Source organism: Panicum virgatum, chromosome 2N (assembly GCF_016808335.1).
Source record: "Panicum virgatum strain AP13 chromosome 2N, P.virgatum_v5, whole genome shotgun sequence".
NCBI classification, from domain to species: Eukaryota; Viridiplantae; Streptophyta; class Magnoliopsida; order Poales; family Poaceae; genus Panicum; species Panicum virgatum.
The window spans coordinates 18,052,502-18,078,687 of NC_053146.1; the positions used below are offsets into that span (position 1 = coordinate 18,052,502).

At 44.0% G+C, this 26,186-nt stretch overlaps 2 protein-coding genes across 2 annotated transcripts; one reads left to right on the forward strand and one right to left on the reverse strand.

Annotated features, from left to right (window-relative positions):
- Positions 1–1,662: 1,662 nt before the first annotated feature.
- Positions 1,663–9,022, reverse strand: LOC120659910 (COP1-interacting protein 7-like). The gene is made up of 10 exons (XM_039938179.1): positions 8,356–9,022; positions 7,737–7,916; positions 7,531–7,651; positions 7,412–7,451; positions 6,539–6,591; positions 6,389–6,450; positions 5,804–5,956; positions 4,845–5,053; positions 2,869–4,352; positions 1,663–2,288 (listed from the first exon to the last, which is right to left on the reverse strand). Exons 1-10 carry the CDS (start codon positions 8,412–8,414, stop codon positions 2,103–2,105), a joined length of 2,547 nt encoding a protein of 848 aa, XP_039794113.1. The 5' UTR covers positions 8,415–9,022; the 3' UTR covers positions 1,663–2,102.
- A 10,002-nt stretch (positions 9,023–19,024) lies between these two features.
- Positions 19,025–19,861, forward strand: LOC120658754. Its single transcript, XM_039936960.1, has one exon. The coding sequence runs from the start codon at positions 19,335–19,337 to the stop codon at positions 19,773–19,775; it is 441 nt and encodes a 146-aa protein (XP_039792894.1). The 5' UTR covers positions 19,025–19,334; the 3' UTR covers positions 19,776–19,861.
- The last annotated feature ends 6,325 nt before the right edge of the window (positions 19,862–26,186 follow it).

Sequence of the window (26,186 nt, forward strand, 5' to 3'; positions counted from 1 at the left end):
TCAATTATAAAAATCATTGTTCGCCTAAACGGTCGTTTAGCTCGTTTAAACACCGTTTAAACGCTACACAGTGGCACACCGTTTCTGTTTAATTGGTTGTTTTCACCATTTAAACAGCTGTTTTTCTCGTTTAAACACCCGTTTTGCTCGAATAATGGGCTAAACGGTAGGTGACCGACTGTTTACCGTTTAGCGTTTGGGATAACACTGATAAAAATATGGAGGGAGTATTTCATATGAGAAGCAACAAGCAATGACAAAGTACACTGCTAACGAATAATTAAGCAAAATCTCACTTCTCATTTGTGGTTCATACAATCTCATATATTAATTCTATGTTGTTCATATAATCTACACTAGAATGAGACTAAACATGATAATAATATAGATTCTCTAGGTTACAATACTTACATTCCGAGTAGCCATTAGGTACCCTCAAGTAAGATTGGATATGCGTATCGGACCCACCTCATTTTAGGTACTCGATTCGATCATACCCGCAGGCGAGATTTCATATCCATATTCTCAATTGTTAGGCACGTTACCCGTGGGTACCTGCGGTGGGGCTCACCACCTTGCTATAGGGGACAGCGGTTGTAGGCCGGGTTGGGCTTGGCTTGGCTGGGCCGGGTCGACGCGTTAGGGTTTCCTTTCTCTTTTTTTTCTGATATTTATTTTACAGTTCAAAACAAAAGCATTTTGAGTTGAGAAAACTATCTAGAATCATTCCAAAATTTCGGAAAAAATCTCATGGATATTTTGGATCATGAGGAACTGAAACCAATAAAAAACATCCGAAGTTGATGAAAAGATTTCAAGCTACCTTCAAAAATTAGATTAGCTCCGAAAGAAAATGGGAACAAATTTAAGAAAAATCCAGTCAATTCCCGAGAAAACCTAGAAGATGGATGGATGGTTTCAAAAATATATTCACATCTTGAAATTGAAATTTTTAGGGTTTGACATTCATGCTATGTTAACTCTGACTTGCAAGCACTACAGAGAAAAGGCCAAGCTTAAGTTTTGGAGCATCTCTAAGAGTTCTATATCCCTCTTTCCTATTTGTGTTTTTATGAAAAAAAAAGAAAAAAAACATCTCCAATAGTTTTCTATCCTAATTCTCCATCTCCTAACAGGCTGCAGGGGCCAAGGGGGGCAGCGGACGGCAGGCTTCAGCAACGGCGAGCGAACGCGAACACGTTTCTCGTGCCACAATTCTTTTTTTTTTTGGAGTAAAAGTAGAGAATTATTAGAGATGGATGTCTTTTTTTTCTTCCCCATACCTATTTAGAGAGTTGTCAAACAACAAATTTGGAAAAGAAAATATAGGGAACTCTTAGAGATGCTCTTAAATTTGACAAAAGCAGGCACCATATGATAACGGTGGACTGAGCAAAAGTAAGACAACATTAAATATCTAGATAGATTTGAAGGGCTACATGAATATCAATTTGATATTTGATAGTTTCCCTTTCTCAAATGCATTTTCTTAAAAAATGTAGAGTGCAAATATTTTGTGCCTTCATTGAGGGTCAACCTACTATGCTGATCAATAGGCCCTTCAAACATTCAGAATGCAGCTGTAGCATATCACGCATTCATTCTATTACCGTATAAATTAGATCGCCCATCTCATGCCATCAAACCACAGCACACCTCGAAGCCTGAGCACCGATCAGTCCATACCATAAATACACCCACAATATAGCACGGTATCGCCAAAAAAAAACAGGTTTACAGCTATTACAAGCCACCCTCAATTAAAGAATGAAATAATTATGTTAAACTGAAAGTACAATGCCATGCCATTGAAGATAACTTGATTTTCTATCACAATCTCTGAAGCAGGAAATGCTCCAATACCAGCCTTTTTCCTTTTCCTGTACAAGAAGCCTTTCGAGATGATGTTCCGGGTTCTAGTGAGGTTGATGGGCTAAAGTTGCATGATAGATTTAACATATTCAGTTCTCTATCTCACGTCAACTCATGCCATGCTTCGTCTCCGTGAATGTTCTGCACCGTTTGACCTTGGATTCGAGGAATGCTCCACCCCAGCAATGCTTTTGGGTTCAGAAAGTCTCTTCAGCCGATCACTGAATGATTCAGGATTCAGTTGTCCCATTTTTCTCTTTCTTCACCCCAGTGAAGGATGGAACTGATTTACTCAGTCCATTGGTGCCGTTTGCCTTAGGAGTATCACTCCCTGGACCCTTCCCATTTCCTCTTGCAGCAATCCTCTTTTGCCTCTCTAATTTAAGTCTCTCCAGTCGCTTTATTTGCTCTTCTTCCTGAAAATTAAGAAAAGTTACTAGCAATTCAAATGCACAGATGGTACAATTTGTCAATAAGATTTACATAGCACGTAAGAATCAAACAATGTCCGATAAACTCAGCTACAAATACATGTGCCCAGGAAAGAGATCGCATGCTCTGTTTCCCTAAGCATTTTCAACAACCATAAATGATCAAATAGGCAGATTTTCAAATTAAAAAAGTAATCGCAATTGCATAAAATGTTCTGGAATAGGACATATCTGCTCTTTGTTTTCTAGATGTAGATTACATCATAAGAAAAGTTCACAAGATTTCTGAAATATGGGAAGTTATTGCACACAGCTTAACTAATAGAAATTCTACCTTACAAGAACTGCCAGCAGAAATGTATTATTTTAAGAAACTGCATAGTTATGTTTAAACCTAGCTGGTTGGCCATTTGAAAGGAATGATCATAGAACAACCCTTTTTGTCCGAAGTAAGTTGTGGTAGCCAGAAACAGAACCCAAGCCTGCTGACCCAAAATACAAATGCTGCATATATTTTAGCCATTTTGAATGCAGAGAATGGGGAATGGAATAAAATGTGTGATACCTGCTCTTTCTTCAGTTTCTGAAGGTCTGCTTTATATGCCCGCAGGTTCTGTGCACGTTTTTGTGCATCATTCAGTGGGGTTCTTGGAGCTGATAGCCTCCTCAATAGGGCATCTTTCCTTCTTTTGTCCGAACCATCCTTTGCATTCCTTAGCTTCTCTTTATCTGCCTTCTTTAAATCACCATCAGTAACCGGTAAGACATCATCTGCTTTTGCATCTTCCACCTTCACAGTAGTCTGGATCAGCATGTGGCTATCATAATCCATTGCTGGATCATATCCAAATGAAACATCTTCAAATCCACGATCTGGCACCAATTCATCTGGCTCATAGTAAAGTTGATGTCCAGCCTTTTCATCTGTTGTTTTATGAATGCTAGTAGGAAGCTCAACGTCTATGTCAATAGTAGTTCTGCTTTCTGCTCCAAAATTATCCTGTGAGCTGGACCTAAGAGGAATCATAAAGGACTCATCTGCCACATCATTCCTTTTCTTTTCCTGCTGAGCAGGATTCTTGTAACGGGCCTCTGCAAGAGGATCCAACAGATTACTTCTGTCTATCTGACTTTCCTGACCATAAACCATGAAGTCATCACCTGTCCCTCTCCTGTACCTTCCACCACCAGCTTCTATCTCCTTCATTTCACCATCAATATAGCTTCTCCCTTCCCCAGACATAACAAGTTCATCATTGGACATAAGCCGGATAGCTCTAGTCCTCCTCCCATTGGCTGAATCAAAACCAACTGTGTTACGTTCATGGACATTGCCAGAATCTCTCTCAGCTAAAAGAATAGGATCAGCAGTGATTACATTCTTTTTCCTCCTTGATGGGGGTTCTTTTTCACCAGCAAACATGTCTGCATCACTGGACCTTGTTTTTTCTTCTGCTCTTAACAAGAAGTTTTGGAATGCACTCCAGTTACCTTGATCTGCATCTTGACCATTTGATGTTTCATCCTTGCTGTACTCGTCTCCTGAATCAGTAGTTTTCCTACCCTCCTTTTTCTTCGAACTTGAGCTTTTATGCTTCCTTTCTCTTGATTTTGAGTGTGAATCGTCACTGTCCCCAGACCCATCAGAACTTGATTGCGACTCGCTCTCTGATGAGCCATGTTTTTTAGATGTTACATTCACATTCTTGATAACAACTACACTAGGCTTCTTCTTTCCTGACCTCTTACCCTTTCTATGTGACTTGCGGCCATGAGAACTTCCTCTGTCTGAACTGCTATGGTCACTTTCAACATCCAGAGTTTCTGAGTCCTTGCTATCCGAGGAGTGCTTCCTCGAAGATTTCCTTCCAGAGTAGTGGTACCTGGGATCATCCATCGGAGGATATGGAGGGTAGTACAGATTCACCCCAGGATAGAAAGGCATTCCTTGCATTGGGTAAGGTGGATAAACAACTGCCCCAGATGGAGGATGCATTGCCCATGGGGGATATGCTGCCTGAGATCCCATCTGTTGGCCAGACTTCTGGTCTGCGAAGCAGAAAGCAAATAACTTCTTAAATTTAGTAGTAAAGGGATAATTTAAGGTGCTTAAGAGAGTGACAACATAAACTAAACCTATGACTGATATTTAAGTATAACTCTGCTTACTATTTAAATGAACTTTTTCTGAGTGCATGAAAGAACTTTTGATTAACAACAAACTAGATAGGCATTACCAGACTTAAGAGAAATTACAATCCATTTCATTCTTGAAGAAGAAAAATATGATAGCACATCCGCCTAAAAAATGGTACTATATATGAAATTGCTGATATTTCAAAATATTCATTTTCCCATTCTCATGGCCAGAAGGCTTGAAACATAGAATAACATAACTTTCATTTAGTAGTACTTTTAGTATATGCTTATCAGTAACATGCTTAGCATATATGAAAAGATATTCTTTTGGTGGAGTACTTTCATCCAAGGTTCAGAATTGAATTCACATGCTTTCTGTTGGGAAAATGCAACAGCATATACCAGATTTAGCTCCATCCTCGCCATTTGCCTCCCCATTAACAGACCCTGATTCCATGTTTTGCTTCATGTTGTCTCCCATGAACACAATGCCAGATGCATTGAATGGAGGAAATTCAGAGCGTGTAGACATTGCTTCAGGTTCAACTTCAATCCATTGTCCAGTTTCGTGCTTTTGCTTCCACAGTTCAACGAAATGGGAACATGCCTTCCTGTTCAGTTGGCAAAATTGAGGCGGTTAGCATGCAACATGTCTTGATAAGATGTTATTAGTTCGATGAAATGACTAAACTTATGCCGTAGTACAAATCAATGAACAATGTTCAAGAAAAATATTAAGACAGGGAGCATGAAATTGTACAGTTGTTCACAGCTAATGTTTCACATCTGCAAAAATCTTATTAAACATCTAAGGTACCCACACTATCCTGATTTTTAAGACATGCTCGAATAAAGGAAACTGATGATACAAGCGACATGGATTGGAGCCCCAAGGCCAAGCCAAAAGCACTCAAGATATAAAATAACTACTTCAGTCCCTCATACAAAAACACCAGGTACTCTCATTATGTTGCTTGGGAAATTTGGAAGCACCACAATGGGTGTGTTTACGATGGGGAGTCCCCTTTGTTAGTATTGTTCTTAGAGGGGTACTCTTTTTTTAGATAATGGATAATATGTTTCCAGCTTTAGACATCTCCTTAAGGTAGAGAGGTACTAGGGGAGGCTTCTTTATGGTGTGCAGCAGGAGCTTCCAGTCTTAGGCTGCTAGCCTTATGTTAGCTGGGTTGTGTTGGTTGTGTTCATGTTTAGCACGTGGTTCACCATATGTAATTTAGTAATGGCTTGAACCGGTTCTGTACCATATCTTTCTTCTTTAATGATATCATTCATTACTCTCCTCTCCTGCATATCCAATAGAGTAAAAAAAACACTCCAAGTAATGGTAATGTTATACTTACATCAGACGTAAAGCGCCGAAGCGCTCTGCAAATGCAATCAGGTAACCCAAGTTGTCAATGTCAAACCCAGCCGCCACAGCACGGGCGAAAGCCATTGCCTGCTCTTTTCTCAAGACAGTTTTGCGGGTTTCAAGCACTCTGAGCAGTTGAACTCTGCAAAAGTTGTAATGCCAAAAAAAAAAATGTAATTCTGTTAACAGCTTTCTAGTGTAGAAAATACTTACAATAGTAAGAAACCAAATGTGATCTCAGAAGTACACGTGAAACAAACAGTGAATGAATACTTTTTTGAAACAAACAGTGAATGAATACTAATCTTCTCATATCTAATATCCTTAATTTATTATTGATTTTGTAAAGTATGACTTTACGGCTCTATTTACATAACTGAGCCTAGCTCAGTTAGTGGGAGGTGTGGTCATACACCTCCACCCCCAAGTTGGAGTCCTCTTGAACTCGAATTCAGGTGACTTATTCCTCTTATTTACAATGCCACCTGTTTTCTCGTAGGTTGGTCAAGTATTTGCCAGAAAATGTGAAGAGTAATAAAACATTATACTATAGAAAATCGAGATGTATAGGTACTTTGAATTCTCCTCCTGCGCTGCTGTTTCATTCTGAACTGGTGGCGTTGAATGTGACCCAGGCTGCCATCAACCAAACATCTAACTCAGATTGAGTGTTGGACCACTACACATTTACAGAACAAAATATGGCTTCTCCATATGATCATACCTTGTAGACAACAATTGCCGTGGCTGCATCAGAATCAGAATTTGTCCGGCCACCTATTAGTGAACAAATAGTGTCAGGCACAATAAAGCCAAGGGGTGACAGCCGACAGGTAAGACAAATAAAAGGATGAAACGCACGATCCATTTCAGTCCTCCCCTAAATGTGGAACATAATACCATCCCGAATCCCCTAGTAACGGGAGATTCTGTAATATCCCACTAAATAACTACACGGTTCCACAATACACCACTGATGTGAGCCTGACCTGTGGGACCAGGTCCCGCATGTCATCCTGACATCCAGTGGCATATTGTGGATTCCAAGAGCTATTCGATGGCATACTGTAGATTTATCCTATTACCAAATGGTGAGGGTTTAAAAACAAAAGCTCATATCTAAGTCGCTTTGATTGATACATGGTTTCCATGGCATCGTAGGCTACAAGGCGCTCCCCTTGTTTTGGGCTAAGGCGTCGCCTTAGCCTGCTTAGGCAGCTGGGCGGTGGTGACTCGCCACACCTTGCCTTACCGCCGTAAGAACCATGGATTGATCCCATGGTAGCTTCAAACTACTTGTTCCACAACATTAATGATAGAAAAGGTCTCCTTTCAATCAAATGACCCAAATTAGCTCTTCATCCCTAACATTTTCGGAGTTGAATAATAAGTATCAACTTAATAATGGTCCTTGATGTGATGTCGCATCAAACTCCATGATGGCTATATTCTAAGATAATCGAGTGGATTGCAGTTTGCTTTTTCTTTTTGGTGGCCAAAGGAAATGCTGTTAGAGATTTATACGTCCTTAAAGGCAAGCACTATACTATACAACATGCTCACAAAAGCAATCAAGTTTGGTGCAGTGTCAAACTACCTTCATTACTTTCAGTCAACTTTCTTCCATGGTCTTCAACCTTTCAAATGGGAAGCAAGAATATGTCATCTTTCTGGAAAATACAAGCAGTAGCCCATAAGTTACAATCCTCCACTTACAGATTTTAATCCAAGATTATCATTGCTCTGGATAGCGATGGCATCCTCAAGCTGCAGGATCTCAGACTCTAGTGTTGTGACTCGCTCAAGAACCTCCGGAGTACTCACGAAACGCACAAATCTGAAAAGAGTTGATGTAAGAATGACCCAACAGGCAATGCCAGAAGTGACTGTACCAGCACCGCTGTAGAAATCTAGACGCTAACCTCTCCACAGTGCCTCTAGTAAACCATGGCGCATCAAACCCTGAGCTTGGTTCGAGCGTGATGGAGTACCCTCCCTTGGCAATCTGATCCTGTGCAACCTTCAGGTGCGCCAGAAACGGTTTCAGCAAGCCAGATGCAAACTTCTCCTTCCGGCCATTTGCTATCAGCACCAAATCGAACCTGAAAACAGCACCAGGACAAGTTCAGTCAGACAACATCGATAAAACAGCAACTGAGTGGTTATCGGGAGATCACCAATCCCAACAAAACAATAGCAAAGATGAAATAATTTGCTCAGTCAAATTGCATCAAGATTATACAACTCTCTTCAGTCCTGGTAGGTACAAAATCATCTTAGTACAGTGCAACCACACAGAACTGTTCTCTTTTTTTTTTGAAATAACTGTTCTTCAAATGGCAAGCTTCCAAGTACCAAACTATAAAATGCACGGCACTCGAACCGTCACCAAGACCAAACTTTCTAACCGCAAAATAATAATAATAATAATAATAATAAATCAGTTCTTGCCACCATTCAAAGAAACTAAAACTCAACAAAGGAACGAACGATCCACCGAATCAAAGCCGCTTCATGATCAGATCTACGATGCTCTCTCACCTGGTCCGGGTGGGAGTGAGCTGGAAGACCACCGAATCCAGCCGCGCGTCGGGCCTCATCGCCGAAGAATTCCACAAGAACCTCCCTTCCTCTCCCGGCACTCCCTCTCCTCTTGTATCAGATCTTGCAGCCAAAAAGGGAGAGCACAGAAACTGCAACAAGAACCGGCGCTTTGCTTGTGCCGGATGCTAACCTCCCCAGTGGGGGAAAAGAGGACAAGCAGAAGGGAGCGGCAAAAGCGGGGGGAGGCTATAAATCTCGAGCAAATGCTGCCCTGGCGCGGAGCGGAGGAAAATATCCTGAGAAATTCAGGAACATGGGGTGGATGGAGGAACCAGAGGGGATTGTGTAATCAATTTCCCGGTACTAAGAATCGATGCGGTGGCAATAAATAATTCCTCGGCACAAGAACAGTGTGCGCTGCTGCTGCTGGCTGCTGCTCTGGGTGAGTGTGAAACTGTGAATGGGAGAGGGGGAGGAGGGAGGAGGTGGCGTTGCCGTTGCTGTTGCCAGCAGTGGCATTTACTTATGGGCAGAAAATAAATTGGCTGGAAAATCATGGCCTTTTTTACTTTGAGCCCTCCACTTTTGTTGTATTGTTGCTGGTACTAGCACTAATCCCATGAAAGCTTGGTGCTTTGCACATTTTTATTTTAGATAACGTGGTGCTTTTTTTTTGAACTTAAAGTGCTTTTTATTTTAGATAACGTGGTGCTTTGCCGATGCTTGCAAGGGAGACTGCACTCAGCCTCGGCCTGCGGCATGTTGCCATGTTGGCGAGGGTGCCATTCCAACCACCGTTGCGATCTGCCAGCCGGAGAAGAGCTTGACATGAAAGGGACCTGACAAAGAGGGCTTCTTTTCCTAAGAAAATTTACACTGGCCAGCGAGCAACGAGTCTTTTCGACCTTCTTTTCTTCTTTGTCCTAGCGTCACAGCACTGTCAAGGTAGGTGCTTGCCGGGAGTGCCAAACCATTGTTGTGATGTTTTGTCTTTAGATTATTGTTTTGAAACGTTGATAATATTTTTTTCTAGATGTCTGTGATTTGTGATGTTTGCGGACTGATTGAGCAAATTTGTGATCGCGTGCGAAAATTCCCCCTGAAAATTTTAGTCTATTTTCCATTTGGATTGTTCAAGGAAAAGCTAGATAGAAAACTTGGTGGGGGTCCATCAATATGGCTTGCGACAATTTTAAATTTATTCAGCCACCAATATATAAAATGTTAATAAGCTCAATGGTCCATAAGATTACTAATAAGTCACATGAAATCCAAGATTTATTATGAGTGAAATAAGGTCAATATCACTTAAATCTTAAATCATAGTTTTTTATTTTTCTAATATATAGCATTTGCAAATGTGTGATTGTTACGTAACGAGTATAGTTTAACATAGGATTAGGAACACCAGTGCTCACGAAACTGATTGAGAGGGCAGTTTATCGGTTATTTTGATGGCATCAGCTGCCGACAAAACAGAACAGGTTGTGCAAATAGGTATAAAAGAAAAAAAATAATAGCCAGTTGGACATCTCCTTTTTCTGTTTAGATGTCCAGCAACAAAAACAAAAATACTACATTATTGGTCCCCGAGTGAGGCACTGTAGTAGGATACTATTGAGCATGAATTAAAAACTAGCCAAAGGTACCTTTCATTCTTTTTAAGATGATTTGGTTTGCCTCATCATTTTTTTATTGTACCGACAGTTGTATCAAGTCGATGGCCACTTTCCACCGTGGCAGGGTGGGCTCGGTCCAAGCTGTCTCACGTGGTTTTGTGCTGTTCTTGCCAAGTTGTCATTGCCATTGCCACGCACGACTACCAGATGCTGCAACAACCTATACTCATCAAATAGTATTAAGCAGTACGATGAGATGCCGGCAAGTTGTAATTTAGATGGTTTATAATGCATTTGATCTATGATATAACCAGCATGTAGTGTTCATTAAAGGATTATATCAATATTTTTATGTGTACCACGTAAAATAACAGTCATCAGTCTAAGGTTGCTAGCCCGAGTGGTGAGCGAAGCCGGCGGCACCCTGCAGGTCGTGGGTTCTAACCCTCAAGGGGGCAAATTTCTGGTGCAGATAAAAAAAACCCCCTCGCTAGCAAGAGATGCTAAGGTTTGGGGGGTTTTCTCGGCCGGGAAGCTGAGTCGCTTCCGGTTAATGAAAAACGGCGGGGCTGTCATATCACTCCTCGATGTATAAGATTCAGATAATTGAACAAATAATGTCAAAATGGTGACCACATTTTTTTTGTCCAATCGGAAAATGGCATATGGAACATGCTGCCACGTTAACAACATCCCAAGTACGACAATTAACACTTCCTCTGATAACAACCTACCATATCGTGGTCGATCAGCCACCTTTCTAGAATCAGGGGTTGTTTGGTTCTAGGGACTTTTTTTAAGTCCCTGGAATTTTTTAGTATTTATAAATATTAAATAAATGTTAATTATAAAACTAACTGCAGAATCTTGGGGCTAAACTGCGAGACGAATCTAATGAGGTATCTTAATCTATGATTAGCGAATGGTACTGTAGCATCAATGTAGCAAATTATGAATTAATTAGGCTCATTAGATTCGTCTCGCGAAAAAACACTCAGCTGTCAAAAAAACATTTATAAACAGATTTTATTTAATACTATAAAATAGTAAAATTTCTTTTAATGTGATAGGGACTTTTGAAAAAAATCCTGGAGCCAAACAAGCCCTCAATGATTCAGTACATACACATTTCCCCATTCACATTACACAGTATGGAAACAAATTTATGCTCCCGTTGGGCTCAAATTCCTTAAACTTAAGATTGGGCAGATTCTTTCACCACTTATAAAAAAGAACAAAATGTCAACGAGAGATCGCGGACTCGATGGCCCGCTTGCAGTTTGATTACGAGCTGAGTAATAATAATGTAAGGTCACAGTAACATGTGGTTGACTTGTTCCATGGTCATCCACTCTGGCACCTCTTTCACATAGTCTATGTGGCCACTCCGGTTCCACGCAGGTGAGATCGATCGCCACCCCGGATGCATCGATGTGAGATCGATCTAGAGACCCCAATGCAATCATTAGTTCTAGCTTGTGGCTTCTGGGTGACCCTAGCTATAGCACAACTCGAAGATTAGCTAGGACAGTGTGATTAGCTGAATTCTTAAGTAGTCCAAGGTGCTGCGTGAAAAAGGGGGGGGAGGGAGGGAGAGAGAGAGAGAGAGAGAGAGAGAGAGAGAGAGAGGGGGGGGCAAGCGCCTAGGATTCCCAGCCAGACAAGCCTGTAAATCGATGAGGGCAGGGCAGAGTACAAAGGACGGACAGACCAGCTGCTCTGGGCGGATTCCACACACCACGTAATCGGATTTTGGAAATCTAAAACAATGATAGAGCGACCGACCGGCGGCGAACGAGCGAGCAAACAAAGAGGAAATGGAGATCGAGTGGTGCGTGATGTACTTCTGTGGAATGTAACGAGCGCTCGTGACGACGCCCCCGTCCCGTCCCTTGCCTCGTTCCTGGCCTAGGTCAGGCGCTCGTATTTGGTTGATGAACAAGCTATTAATTCATTATGCGTGGCAGGGTTTGTGACTTGGAAAGAATGAGGGTGTACGTTACGGGGCTGTTTGAGAGGACTTTTTCAAACCGTCTTCACCGATGAAGCTAAAAAAGATAGTTTTATTCGGTTTCTAGTTCATATATATTTACTCTAACTTACAAAAAGACCCTGCATATATACTTGAATCTATTGCAGTACATGTCTCATCGATATCAGCTGGGGGGCCATTTTGGGCCTTCACTAGCGTTCTACCTGGTGGCTGAAATGTGGACCCAAGCCCACCCGCATATTAGTCGCAGCAATTGACGAATTGTTTTGCATTTTCTCAGGTTTCGACCGGTTTAGCATAGTAATCAATTTGAAAATTTTCAACTTCTTGGCGCTAGAAGGGATGCTTCTATTTTAACTACTCCCTCCATCCTAAACTATATGTCAATCACATGTTTATAAGTCTGGTCGAGTTTATTTTTTTTTTAGGATGGAGTAATAATTTTTGTCTCCTTCCTGGTGGAGGGATTGCCTTTCCCCATTTTTTCAGAAAACTCGCCATTTTTTTTTCAGTTGTATGCAATGTCCACGTGTCGATTCATAAGCCTCCATGTCATTCATCTTGGGTAGGCCTGATCATTTATCGGGTCGGGTCGGGTCAAAAAACAAAACCCAGCACTTTTTTCTTTGACCCGACCTGACCATCAGGCTGAATTTGTTGGCCCGAGCCTGACTAGTCACATGGTCTGGTTGGGTCAGGTTCGGGTCGAATTGTATCAAATTTGATTTTTTGTGTAAAATTCAAGTCGGGCCGAGTTTTAGGTCAAAAAATTTGGTCTGTGCCCAGCCCACGCATTAGTCAGGTTGGGTCGGGTTGGATTTTTTCGAACGGGCCGGATAGCTCGTGATCATGTATAATCTTTGGGATAACCACGGGAAGCCAATCCACTCAGCTTTCCTTGTTGAACACCCCTGTACGATCTTTGAATTGTCGGCGCAGTGTAAATTTATTATCATGAACACTTTGAGCCCACTGGCCACAGCATTAACTTACGAACCCACATTTAGGGGGTGTTTAGTTTCCAAAAAAATTTCTACAATATCTGTCACATCGAATTGTTGGACACATGCATGGAGCATTAAATATAGTTGAAAAAAATAATTAATTACATAGTTCAACTGATTACAACGAGATGAATCTTTTAAGCATAATTGTTCATGATTGGACATTATTTGTCAAATAACAACAAAATGTGCTACAGTGCCAAAACCCAAACTTTTTCACGAACTAAACACACCCTTAGATAAAACCAAACCTGAACACAGAGTCGCTTTCACCTCAATTTCTCCTGGTTACACCCAAGTAAATGTAATAGACTAAAATTTGAATCCAAAACCATCTGAGCTTAGTCAAATGAACTTTTCAGCTCAAACAAATTGAGACTTTCGTGCATAAAGCCATCCAACACGCTATTTAATTATTTGCAATATTCGTGCAATAATCTCAACATAATAATTTGGAGAGAGGGCTTAATTTTAAAGCAGTGGCCTACATGATGTGCATATGACTACCAATTTTTTTAGAGCCACTACGTGATTTTTTTTGCACCTTAATTTTATATTAGCAAAAAGACAAATTAAGCCAATTTCTTCCATAATGATTGTACCACACACTGTCGGTGTGGGTCTAGATCGGCAGATACCCGTTTGGGCAACCACTACTTTGCCATCAGGCCTATTGACCATCAATCCCTCCTGCGACTGGTGATTGGCGAAGCACAATCACATGAACGGAGATGATGCTCTCACTGCCCATCACGTCTACGCCCGTAACATGCAACGGGTGCTCGCCATGTCTAGAAGTAGTACAGGAGGAGTGTCAGAGCATGTTGATACTTATTAAATTAGAGGTTAGTTTACTTCTGAAGTTCTGAGCCCGTAGGGTCAGCTCGAAGAGAATCTGGGATGAGCGAGGGTTAATGATGAACAATGATCAATGATCACCTTTTTGCAGATCAAAGGAAATTCCAAAGTACTTGCATGTAACGTTTTAGTGGTTCAATTCATTGCATAAAAACTATTATAAGAACTAGCATAGATGTACGTGCGATACACGCGTAATTTAAAAAACCTAATTAGATTTTAATTCAAAAGTATACTGGATTAAGTATTAATTAAAATAATATTCAAAATAAATTTCAAAAATGTGTATCATGATAAACATCACTGCTATCTCGTAACTTAGATCAACATAAATGCACGATGCCGTTGTGTACCCATTATCCATACCCAAACCCATATTCGCGTTGTTTGGGTGTGTTACATGCGGCACACATTTATTTTTGAGAAATATATTAAATTTATCTTTTAATTATAATGTTATATAACTAAAGATGCGTCTGTAATAAAAGTAATAGATCTCATCATAAGGAAGGTAACAAATTAGTTTGTATTGTTATGATTTTGTTAGGGATAATTTAAACTTCTACTTGCAATCTTAATAAAAAAATAATGATAATATTATCTAAAAACTTCTCCGAAAATTTTGGAAATTGACATAGAATCATTTTATGGATATTTAAAATTAAAATAAAGTGTTTCATTAGATTATGTGAAAATTAGGGTGAAATAAAACATTCCTCAAAAGATAACAAGTAATGTGTTGGTAAGGCATCTGATGTTTTTTTAACGAACAAGCACAGACTGTGCTTATTTCTATTAATAAAGAAGGGTACACGGCGAGGAACCACAGAAGGTTCCTCTAAACGAGACAAAGAACACAGGAACAAAAAAAACTATACAAAGGATGGCTCGGGCCAGCCACTATCCACCAACGAAACTCGCCAGGTGTCTGGCTCCCGCGATTCCCCACGCCCTTGCTTCCTCCTTAATTTTTCCCACCAGCGATAAAGTCGAAGCCTCGCACCGGTCGAAGGTTCTTGCATTCCTTTCCTTCCAAACTCCCAATTTACCAGCAGTAAGAGTGATTTAATAGCCTTTTTCGGAACGTTCGGAAGCTCTCCCATGAAGTGCCACCACTCAGTGACCGAGCGTGTGATGCCCCACAAACTTGGGTGCAGCTGCTAATAGTGCAGCCACTCAGCGATTAGACTCCACACTCGTTTTGTAAAACGGCACGTGACAAGTAGGTGATGTGTCGTTTATGGTTCAATGCGACAGAGGGGGCACACGTCGTTTCTCGGCCAGACCCTGGTCGCCAACTAGTCGGACGTCCAAACTCTGTTCTTGATAATGAGCCATGCGAAGAATTTACACTTTGGCGGCACCCACGGTTTCCAAATCAGCAGGTGCAGGTCCATCTTGATTGATCCGAGGAATTGCGCCCGATATGCAGAGGCTGCAGTGTACTCTCCGTTGGCCATCCATTTCCACTTGATTGTGTCCTCCATGCCCGGATTAAGGCTGGTCTCCCTCAAGGCCAACCAGAGTTCTACGAATTGCTGTAAATGGTGCTGGCTAAAGTTCGGGCCAACCGTAATATCCCGGATCCACTGGTTGTCTGGCAAGGCCTCATGCAACTTCCTATTCTTCCTTTTGGTCATGGAGTAAAGATCCGGTGCAATGTCCCTTGGGCGGTGGGCGGCCACTCACGCTGATTCCCAGAAGTAAATTTTTTGCCCGTCCCCAATCCGAATTTCAATGGAGGCCACAAAGAGTAATTTATCAGTCTCACTGCAAGGTGTGCCCATACCGACCCAAGGCTTCTCAGACCTCGTCCACTCCTGCCATAACCAGCGTAGGCGTAGCGCTCGAGTAAATCTCTCTAGGTCTAGTAGGGCAGCCCCTCCCATGTCCGTCGGTCTTGCGACTGTGGGCCAATTGATCTTGCATTCCCCCAGTAAGGTTTTCATCTCCCGCCCAAAGAAACTTTTTTCGGAGCCTATCAACAGATTCCATGACCTCCTTCGTGGTGTTTAAGGCCATTCTGAAGTCCGCAAGGACATCGTCAAGGTCAATTCCCTCACAGCGAATTGGGGCGATCGAGGACTTTGTGGATGTTCGTGTGTAGCCCCGTAACTTGCCCGAAGAGGTTCAAAAGGTGGGCCAGGCTCGCACCTCGTGCTTGATAGGTCGTAGGAAAATAATGGCGTCGTCCGCATATAAGGAAACTCGCAGTCTTGTGCGGTTCCTTGCGACCCTGGTGAGGATACCAGCCTTAGTGGCCAAGCTGAGCAGACGTTGCAGGGGTCAATTGCAAGGATGAACAGCAGGGGAGTGGATCTCCCTGACGCAGGCCTCGACCGTGGGCGATGTGCTGTCCTGGAATACCATTAAGTAGGACCTGCAATGATGCCTTTGAGAAGCTAGCGGCGATCCAGTGCCTCCATCTATCCTGGAAACCCATATGTTGCAAAAGGGAAAGGATGTATTCCCAGCGTACCGAGTCGAAGGCCTTCGAAATGTCGAGCTTTATAAGTAGCATTAAGGTCTTGCTTCTGTGGAATCGCCTCGCCATATTCCGCACATACATGAAATTATCGTGGATGCTACGACCTCTTATAAAGGCGCTCTGGCTCTTGGAGATGATCTGCTGCATTGCTGGAGCAAGCCACAGTGCCAAGATCTTTGCCAGTAGCTTCGCAACGTTATGAATGAGGCTAATCGGCCTATAGTCTCCAATTTTTTTCTGCCCCCTCCTTCTTAGAAAGTAGCACGATGTTCGCCGTGTTGAGGAGGTCGAAGTTCAAGCAACGAAGGTCATGGAAAGTGTTTAGCGCCGTTACAAGATCGCCGCTAATGATTTCCCAGCAGGATTTGAAGAAGTTCGCGGTGAACCCATTTGGCCCAGGCGCCTTTCCATAGGGTGTGAGTGAAACGGCCTTCAAAATCTCGTCCCTGGTGAACGGGGCCGCTAAGGCCTCGAGGTCAAAGCGCTGAGTGTTTAGGACTTCCCAGTTGAAGTCCCTAGCCTGCGATTGTGGTAGCCCTATTGCCACCGCAAAGTAGTCCTGTATTATCAAAGCCTTGTCCTCGTGTGTGGTGACCCATCCCCCCTGATGTTGCAGGCGTTGTATGTTGTTTTTCCTGTGGCGGGCATTCACCTTTTGGTGAAAGAATTTTTTATTGGCGTCCCCTTCCTTTAGGTTTGTGATTCTTGATGCTTGCTTTTTATTAGCTCTTTCAACCACGGAGAGTCCCACTACTCGCCGTTTGAGGCCCCGCCTAAGTGTGAGCTCGGCATCAGAAAGGGCCCTACTTTCTTGAGCAATGTCAAGTCTCTTGATCACTTCTAGTGCCATGAATAATTTCTTTTTTGCGTCCGACAGTATGGATTATCTCCATCTACGCAGGTGCCGTGCTGTACAGGAGAGTTTGTGGTGGAGGATTCGGATTGGTTGTGAATGCGGTGACGGCCTTTGCCAGACCGTTCGCACCTCGTCTAAAAATCCTGGGATTTTTGTCCAGAAATTCTCAAAACGGAATGGTCACGGCATTCTAGGGCCCGCAAGACTGGAGAGCATTAGAGGGCAGTGGTCGGAGAGAGCCGTGGCCAATGCCTGTAAGCCGTGCTGCTCGAATACGAGGTCCCAACGCTCATTGCAGAACACACGATCTAGTCTGACTAAGGTGGGCCGCCTCCTTTCGTTACTCCAGGTGAACTTCCGGTTCTGGAGGTGAATTTCTCTCAGCTCGCAGAAGGAAAATGCTGCCCGAAATTGACGCATTCTATGCAAGTTTAAGTTCCGATTGCTTTTGTCCCTGGCTTGGTAGATTAGGTTGAAGTCACCCAACACAAGCCACCCGACATCTCCAGATGGTTTGGAGTTTCACAGCTCACGCAAAAAAGCATGTTTGCGGTTGTCCCGTGCCGGGCCGTAGACTACCGTGATGGAGAAGGTAGTCCCACACTCAACGATGGAAACAGTGGCTGTTACCGAGAATCACCTGATCACAATATCACTTAGGTCTAAGGCTTCCTCCAACGGTTCCCCCCATCCAACTCCCCCTAAATGTACTTTTTATTATTTTTTACTACCTCACCCTAAAAGATTCCTCCCCCTATAATTCCTCCTCTCCAACCATTCTCTCTATACGCTCCTCCTAAACCAACTACCATCTTTTTTTATTCATTTTAACTTCTCATTCGAACACAACGTATATGGACTATACGCGATGCGTATTTGTATAAATGAACAGTAACAATTTTAATTTCGGCATGCATTTTAATATTGGCATTACAATTAATTTGTTATTAATTTTTAATTCCTATTAAAATTTAATTATGTAATTCAGAGGCTTGTGGTGGAAGAATCGTACCCGTTCTGCTGTGCATTTGTCATGATACGGGAGTAGCTTGTGCTGGAAGGAAGTCGGAGGCTTGTGACAGAAGCTTGGCTGAATCTTGCGGAGGAAGATTCTTCCATCGCAAGCTTGTAGCCGCTATATAATCGACGCTGGGCAACCCAAACATATTGATCCACTCAGTTGATCCTATCTGTTGAGTTGATCCTATCTGTTGTGAACCACAAACACTATGGCAGATGACAACCTCACCACCGCCGCGATCTTCCAGTGGGTGAGCAGGAGTAGAGCCAGGCTACTGATCGACGACGATGACGACACCGCCGTCGTCGGTCACATGATCCACGAAGAAGAAGCAAGGCGCCGGGAAGGCGGGAGGCGTGGTTCCGTTCCCGGTCACATCGTGATCGATCGGGAACATGGTTCTGGGCATGCAAGGATCATGGCGGACTACTTTGTAGAGAACCCGGTGTACACTGATGCTCAATTCCGCGCCGGTACTTGTCATTTTTTGTTCTCGTTGTGTGTAGGGGGAAAAGGTTTGTTTGCTGACTCATGCTATTTGTGTAGGTACTGAATGAGGCGTGCCTTGTTCCTTCGCATCATGGAAAGCGTGACGGCGAGGGACCCTTGGTTCTCTTGCTGGCCTGATGCGACGGGGAAAATGGGTCTATCCCCGTTCTAGAAGTGCATCGCGCCATTACGCATCCTAGCGTACGGTGTTCCAGCCGATGCGGTTGACGAGTACGTGCGCATCGCAGAGTCCACCTCGTTGGAGGCTCTGAACCGGTTTGGCGCAACGGTGATTGAGCTCTTTGAGGAGCAGTATCTCCGCGCACCTATTGCGACGGATGTCGCGGCTCTCCTTGCATTCAACAGCACTCGTGGGTTTCCGGGTATGTTGGGGAGCATAGATTGCATGCATTGGGAGTGGAAGAACTGTCCAACCGCTTGGAAGGGCATGTTCACTGGCCGTGGGAAGCAAGCCTCGATGGTGCTAGAGGCAGTGGCTTCCCATGACCTATGGATATGGCATGCATATTTCGGGATGCCCGGTAGTAACAATGATATAAATGTGCTGCATAGGTCCCCTCTATTTCGTAGGCAGATTAGGGATGAGGCACCCCCGTGCACTTCACCGTAAATGGCAACGCCTACAATATGGGGTACTACCTAGCGGATGGGATTTACCCTGATTGGTCAGCTTTTCTTAAAACTGTTCGTCACCCCATGACGAACAAAGATTGTCGGTTCGCCCAGGTTCAGGAGGGGGCACGCAAGGACATCGAGCGTGCTTTCGGAGTTTTGCAGGCTCGGTGGGCGATCATTCGTGGACCTGCTTACGGCTGGGACCGGTACAGGCTCAAGAACATCATGATGGCGTGCATCATCTTGCACAATATGATAATTGATGACGAGCGCGGTGAGAACCTACCGTACGTGTACGACAGCAATGGTCCACCGGTGCAGCCTTTCCGGTCTGGTACTCGCGAGCAGACTGATTTCATCGCGGCCCACCATAGGCTTCGTGACAGTGACACGGCACACAAGCTCAAGCGCGACCACATCGAGCATATTTGGTCCTTGTTTGGGTCTTCTTAGCTGTATGATGTCTTCTAGTTCCTTCGGATTTACATATGAAGTACCTTAGGCTTGTATTTCAATAACGTAGTCATCTGTTGTCTTCATGTTGAGAGTTGATGTTCCATGTGTTTGTTACGTTCGAAGTTGTTATGTACTTTTCCGAATTGTCTTAAGGCCTTATGAATGCAAGTCACGCGTGTTTATTGTCAGTGCTGTTTTAACATTCCCAACACAGAGAAAATGGTACTTCGATGAAATAGTTGAAAACAATATGGAGTAGTTCGTAACATATAGCAAGTCGGAACTAAAAAGTTGACAACATCAGGACGTAGTTCACAGCAGAACACGAGTCCAAACGAAATAGTTCAGAACAAATCCGACGACAAAGCCCGGTACAAGTTATAGTAGTTCACACACTGCAGGAGGGACCAGAGAGGTCCGGGAGGCCCGTATGGAAGTCCCACCCGCCATCCCTGGCCCTGCAAAAGAAGCATGCAAAGCGTTGATGACAAAAACAGGATTGCTCAGCCATTATGAGATGCAAAAGGAACCAAGATATCTCACAGTTAACATAGCGCAAGCATGTTAACCAGGAAAATAAAAGCAGCAGCACAGAGAATTCAAATTAAGTAGGCACAAATAACATTGCACATTTAAATCACAGCCGAAATGAAACATAATACATGACTGAGTAGAAGCAGTTCCTTCGAAATTAAGAGTGGTTCATACACGCACTACATATTAAGGAGTACTAGTACACCCTCAGTACCAAATAGTTCATACATTACGGTAGTTCAAATAAAATAACATGAAAGCAGAGTACTAAATATCACGATCCGAGCCGATGTAGTGGTACTCTTCTTCAGGCTCAAGCTCGTACTCCGAGTCCGGGGGCGAGAAATCCACGGGCACAATGTCATTGGGGTCAACATTGTGCTCTTCTGCACTCTGCTCCCGCTGCACACCAAAGGACAGCTCCATCCGCAAAAGACAGTCCATGGTTGCGTTCTCCAAGTCGGTGGACAAATCGTCTATGGCTATGAGGGTCAACAGGTTGGCCTCAGGTTCGAGTGCAGGGGTGAATCCTTCATGGCAAAGGCCCGTACCTGACAGGTGGTATTCTCAACCATGGTCATCAACGAGGCCATTGCTTTCATTAGAGCGGCAATCTGCGGGTCCATCTAATCCCATGCAAAGCAGTGTTAGTAACCTAGCAGGCTGTGCTTATCTGTCTATGATCTAATCTGTCAAAAAAATCAGTACTATCAACAAATTTCAATACTGTCAAGACCACACTCATTGAAGGGGTTTAGGCTGTCATATTAAATTCAGTACTATCAAGAGCACACCCGTTCAGGGAGTTTTATGCATGTTCTTTGATGTTATCTGTCAAAAACAATAAGAAGAACTAAAAATGTAACATTTTACTTGTACAAACATGCATGCAGAGTCACAAAAAGATTGGAAAATTACTAGTTGTGATAAGTTACAATCATAATTATTGATCAAGCCTAAGACATAACTGAACAACATGTTGGGGTGCATTGTTGAACAATCATTGCAATTTCCAAAGCATTGGAGTGAAGGAAAATAACAGCAATAGCACGCAGCATTCCGATTCAAGGAAAAATTAGTGCTGCAACACTATAACTTTAGAAATTTCTTTCCCAACCCATCTATTCCCCCTACAAACAGACATCGAAATACCAAGTCAAGCATTTGAGGGACCGAAGCCGGCGACCAGAGGAGGGGGGTGAATGGGAGCCGATCAAAATTTCTTCGAAATTCGAATCGTCGGCCTATATCCCGAAAATCACCCAAGCCCTCAAGCGTTCTGACCAGAGTTTGGAATAGCTATGGAAAAGCTAAACCAACACAAAAGGCCTCGAACGAGCGAGCGAAACCACGAAGCAAATCGGAAGCGAATCAGAAAAACTGCAGAACTGATCTGCCTGGACCGGTCTGAGCGGTGCGCTGGACCGGTCTGACCGGTTGGGTCTGTTCAAAAACTAACAGACCGGTCTGACCGGTCTTGCCTACCGGTCTGACCGGTGGCACCCAGAAAACCCCCGAAAACTTGGATTCAAACGATGAATCTCAACCAAACGACATCGAAAATCAATGAAACTTGGGGGATAGCTTCGCCCCTACTCCGTGAACATATCCCTAAAAGATCTCGTCCTAAAGATCAACAAATCTTGAGAATTCGAGGGGAGATCAAGAGGGATTGGGGTTTTCTCAAAAATTCAAGAACTCCAATTCTGAAGAGCTCGTGATTCCAGAGGGTTTAGGACGAAGCTAGGAGCACAGGAATCACTCCAAAAAGCTCTACGAACCGTCGCAATCAAGTGCATCAAAAACGAAACGAAAATCCATCACAAAAAGCACAAGAGGGACAGAATTGGATTGATTCAAAAGCCCAGAGGGCACAAGGAGGATGAGGCCTCCTTTCCCAATCTAATCCAATACAAAGTCTCACACATCCATGGATAAATCCTACTCTAAAGAGAGGAACGGAGGGAGAGGAACACAGGGGCGGCGGCCTGGAGAACAGAGGAGTCCACGAACAGATTACAAAAGCCGCCCTTAACCTAACACAAGAGAAGGGGTATTTATACCCGCGGGACCGGTCAGACCGGTACGCTGGACCGGTCAGACCGGTTAGTTAGACCGGTGAGACCAGTGCCAGGGACCGGTCAGACCGGTTGGCCTGCAGCACCCCCTATACACGATCTAATCCGACGGCCGAGGTTCTTTCTTCGGAACGAAGTCTTCTCCACGATGCCGCCGTCTTGATGAAGATCCAGTCCACGGTTTTGGAGGGTCCGCGAAACTCGGGTAGGTGGCCGGTTTTGAGAAAACCGCCAAAACCTCACGCGCGGGAAGATTCCCGCCTCCACGTCGTGGCCCTAGACGCCGTTCCCGCCTCGGCCTTCTGACGGCCCTAGACGCCGCCCGACGCCCGTCACCTCCTCGCCCGCAGCGAGGCCCTAGACGCCGTCGACGTCCGTCGCCTCCGTCAGTCCCGAGACCGACGCCCGTGCCTCCACGACTTGGCGTCTTCAACCGCCGTCCGTCTCCTTGGTTTTGTGGCGCAAACCAAGAAACCCGCCTTCCGTCGCCGCTTGCGCCCTCGATCCAGGAATGGACGCCACAGCTGCCGCCCGGTCTGAGCTCCGGTCCCGGCTGCCCTTCACCGCCGTCCACCGCACGGTCCATCGGCCACAGCACCTCCACGGCAGCTCCCCGTCGACACTCGATGCCCGTGTACCTGCAATCCAAAGACCAAGCGCACGATCACACCGCATGGTTGACAATTCACTCATCACAAGAAGGATAGAGTACTCAACATTCCTCAATCTCCCCCTTGATGAGTGCATTGTCAACACACCACAAACGAACCAAGAGAAGTGAAACCAGAAAAGAACAAAGAAGCACAAGCAAGTGACAAAAGGCTCAGAAAGGCAGGAACAGTCACTCACTCAAGCAAAATCGATCCCCTAAGACAAGGGCAAAGGCTCGACGCAATCGATCAAAAGCCAAAACATGACTCCTCAAAGACAGAGGTAATCCTCGACGCAGTCATACAAGAAGCAGAGGGAAAACGAGGAAAAACAGGAGCCAAAACCAAAGTAGAAACTTCCCAAGCAAAGTTTTTCCCTCTCACAAGTGCAACTCTCCCAAAATGATGCACTCTCAAAGCCCTGTGCACAACAAGTTTTTTTTTAAAAAAATCAAACAAGTCTCCCCCTTGTTCGATCACTTCTCTCAAAATTCTCCCCCTTGTTGGCACATGCACACATCAAGCCTAAAAAGACCTAAAGCTCCCCCTGAAGCAGAGACTCCCCCTGAACAGATGCTATGCAATGAATGCAATGCAGGAGGTGTAAGTGAAAGCATTCAGGGATACAAGGATATGAGCAACATCTAGTCACAAGCACGTGTGCATCCATAAACCGGACCTGCATCTAGCTCAACAGGGTATATCAAATCAGTCTAAAGCTAGGCAAGTTCAGTTTAGGAGAAATAAAAGCATCACCCATGATCTAGCACTAACAAGTAGGAAATGGAAAGCAGTGCTACTCAAACTCATACAGGTGAGCCAAATCAGCCAAAACAAGTTGCCAACAATTATTTTTCAATCAAATTTTATATCAAGCAATTCTTAGTGCCAGAGGTTGAAAGCTTGTCATGCTTTACTTAGCAACGAGGCCAAGCCTATGCCAAAAGACAATCAGAAGCTTAAAGCACTCGTTTCAGTCATGCACAGCCTTGCCCGGGTTCTCACAAGTGCAAAGTGAGCCGTCCCAAAAGCTCGATCAGTGCGACAAGCAATCCCACCTGGATCTTTTCCATCCATTTCCAGAACAGTTCAAGCAATTTTATCAGATTTAGATCATTTCAAGTATGAATTGCTGAACGAAAAACCACACTAGCATGAATAAGATAGCAAAGCATATCAACACACCCTAACATGCTAGTAGCCAAGACAGGGTGATCATGTTTTCAGATTTTTCAAATCAAAATAGCTTAACTCAGATGATATCATATACACAATGGAGCAAGCTATACATGATCAAGTTTATCAACTCACACTAGCAGGCACTAGAAGATCATAGCAATGTATACAAGAATGCTAGTGCAAGTGAGACAATGCAAAATGCGAACATGTACAATGCATATGCACAAAGCAACTACCAAACCTAGAAAACAAAAAGAAGAGCAAACAAGACCTACAAAGCTAACCAAAGAAAAGTCAGCGATCAAAAGGGGTAACAAACCCCAAGCTCTCCTCGCAAGCGAGCAAAGGTGTCCTGCTCAAGAGGTTTGGTTAGGATATCTGCGGTTTGCCTCTCTGAAGGGACATGGTTCAAGTCTATGTGTCCTCTCTCATGGTTATCTCGCAGGAAATGGAATCAGATATCTATGTGTTTGGTTCTGGAGTGTAGGACAGGGTCCTTTGCAATGCTAATGGCTGACATGTTGTCTACAAAGATGGGAACCCTACCGAAACTCAAGCCATAATCCTGCAAGGTTTGTTTCATCCAAAGTATCTGGGAGCAGCAGCTAGCAGCGGCAACATACTCAGCTTCTGTGGAAGAAAGCGCTACGCTAGCCTGCTTGCGAGAGGACCAAGACACCAAAGATGTACCGAGAAATTGACAAGTGCCGGATGTCGACTTGCGATCCAACCGACACCCACCGAAATCGGCATCAGAAAAGCCCACCAAAACCAGAGAAGAATCCACAGAATACCAAAGACCAAATTCAGGGGTGAATTTCAAATACCTGAAGATGCGTTTCACCACCTGCCTGTGAGAGGTGCGCGGCGAAGCCTGATACCGCGCGCAGAGGCAGACGCCGAACTGGATGTCCGGTCGCGTCGCCGTTAGGTACAGGAGAGAGCCGATCATGCTCCTGTACTCCTTCTGGTCCACTGCCTCGCCGTCCAAGTCCTCATCAAGCGCCGTAGATGTGCTGATCGGAGTCGACTGAGGAGACAAATCACTCATGTCGAACTTCTGCAGCAAGTCTCTAGTGTACTTGGCTTGATGGACAAAAGTGCCCTGAGGAGTTTGCTTGATCTGCAGCCCGAGGAAGAACTGCAACTCACCCATCATGCTCATCTCGAACTCCCTGGACATCTGCTCAGAAAACTTGGAGACAAGAGCGTGAGAAGAGCCACCAAAGATAATATCATCCACGTATATCTGAACTAACAGAAAATCAGTGCCTGATCGCATGAGGAACAAAGTTTTATCAACACATCCCATTTTAAAGCCCTGAGCCAGCAAAAAGGTTTTCAATCTATCATACCAAGCTCTAGGTGCCTGTTTCAAACCGTAAAGAGCTTTCTGAAGTTTAAAAACACGGTTTGGAAACTTGGGATTTTCGAAACCAGGGGGTTGCTTCACATAAACCTCTTCTTCAATAAAACCATTCAAGAAGGCAGATTTCACATCCATTTGGAAAACCTTAAAACCCTTGGAAGCAGCGAATGCAAGAAAGATTCGAATAGCTTCCAAACGAGCAACAGGGGCAAAAGTTTTCTCAAAATCAATACCCTCTTTTTGGCAAAATCCCTGGGCAACAAGACGAGCCTTGTTCCGAACAACCAAACCATCCTCACCCTGCTTGTTTTTGAAAACCCACTTCGTTCCGATGGGATTACAAACAGGTGGAGGCTCGACTAAAACCCAAACTTGGTTTCTTTCAAAATTTTCAAGTTCCTCATGCATGGCATTGACCCAATTAAAATCAGAATGAGCGTGTCCAATATCTTTGGGCTCAAAAGAGGCAACAAACGCTGAATGAGCAAAGCCAGTGATACTTGTTACCTTGGACCTGGTGACTCGCTCGTTGAGATCACCTAGCATCTGTTGAGGTGGATGGCGGCGCTGAATGTGTCGCGGTGCTTCCCGTGTCGAA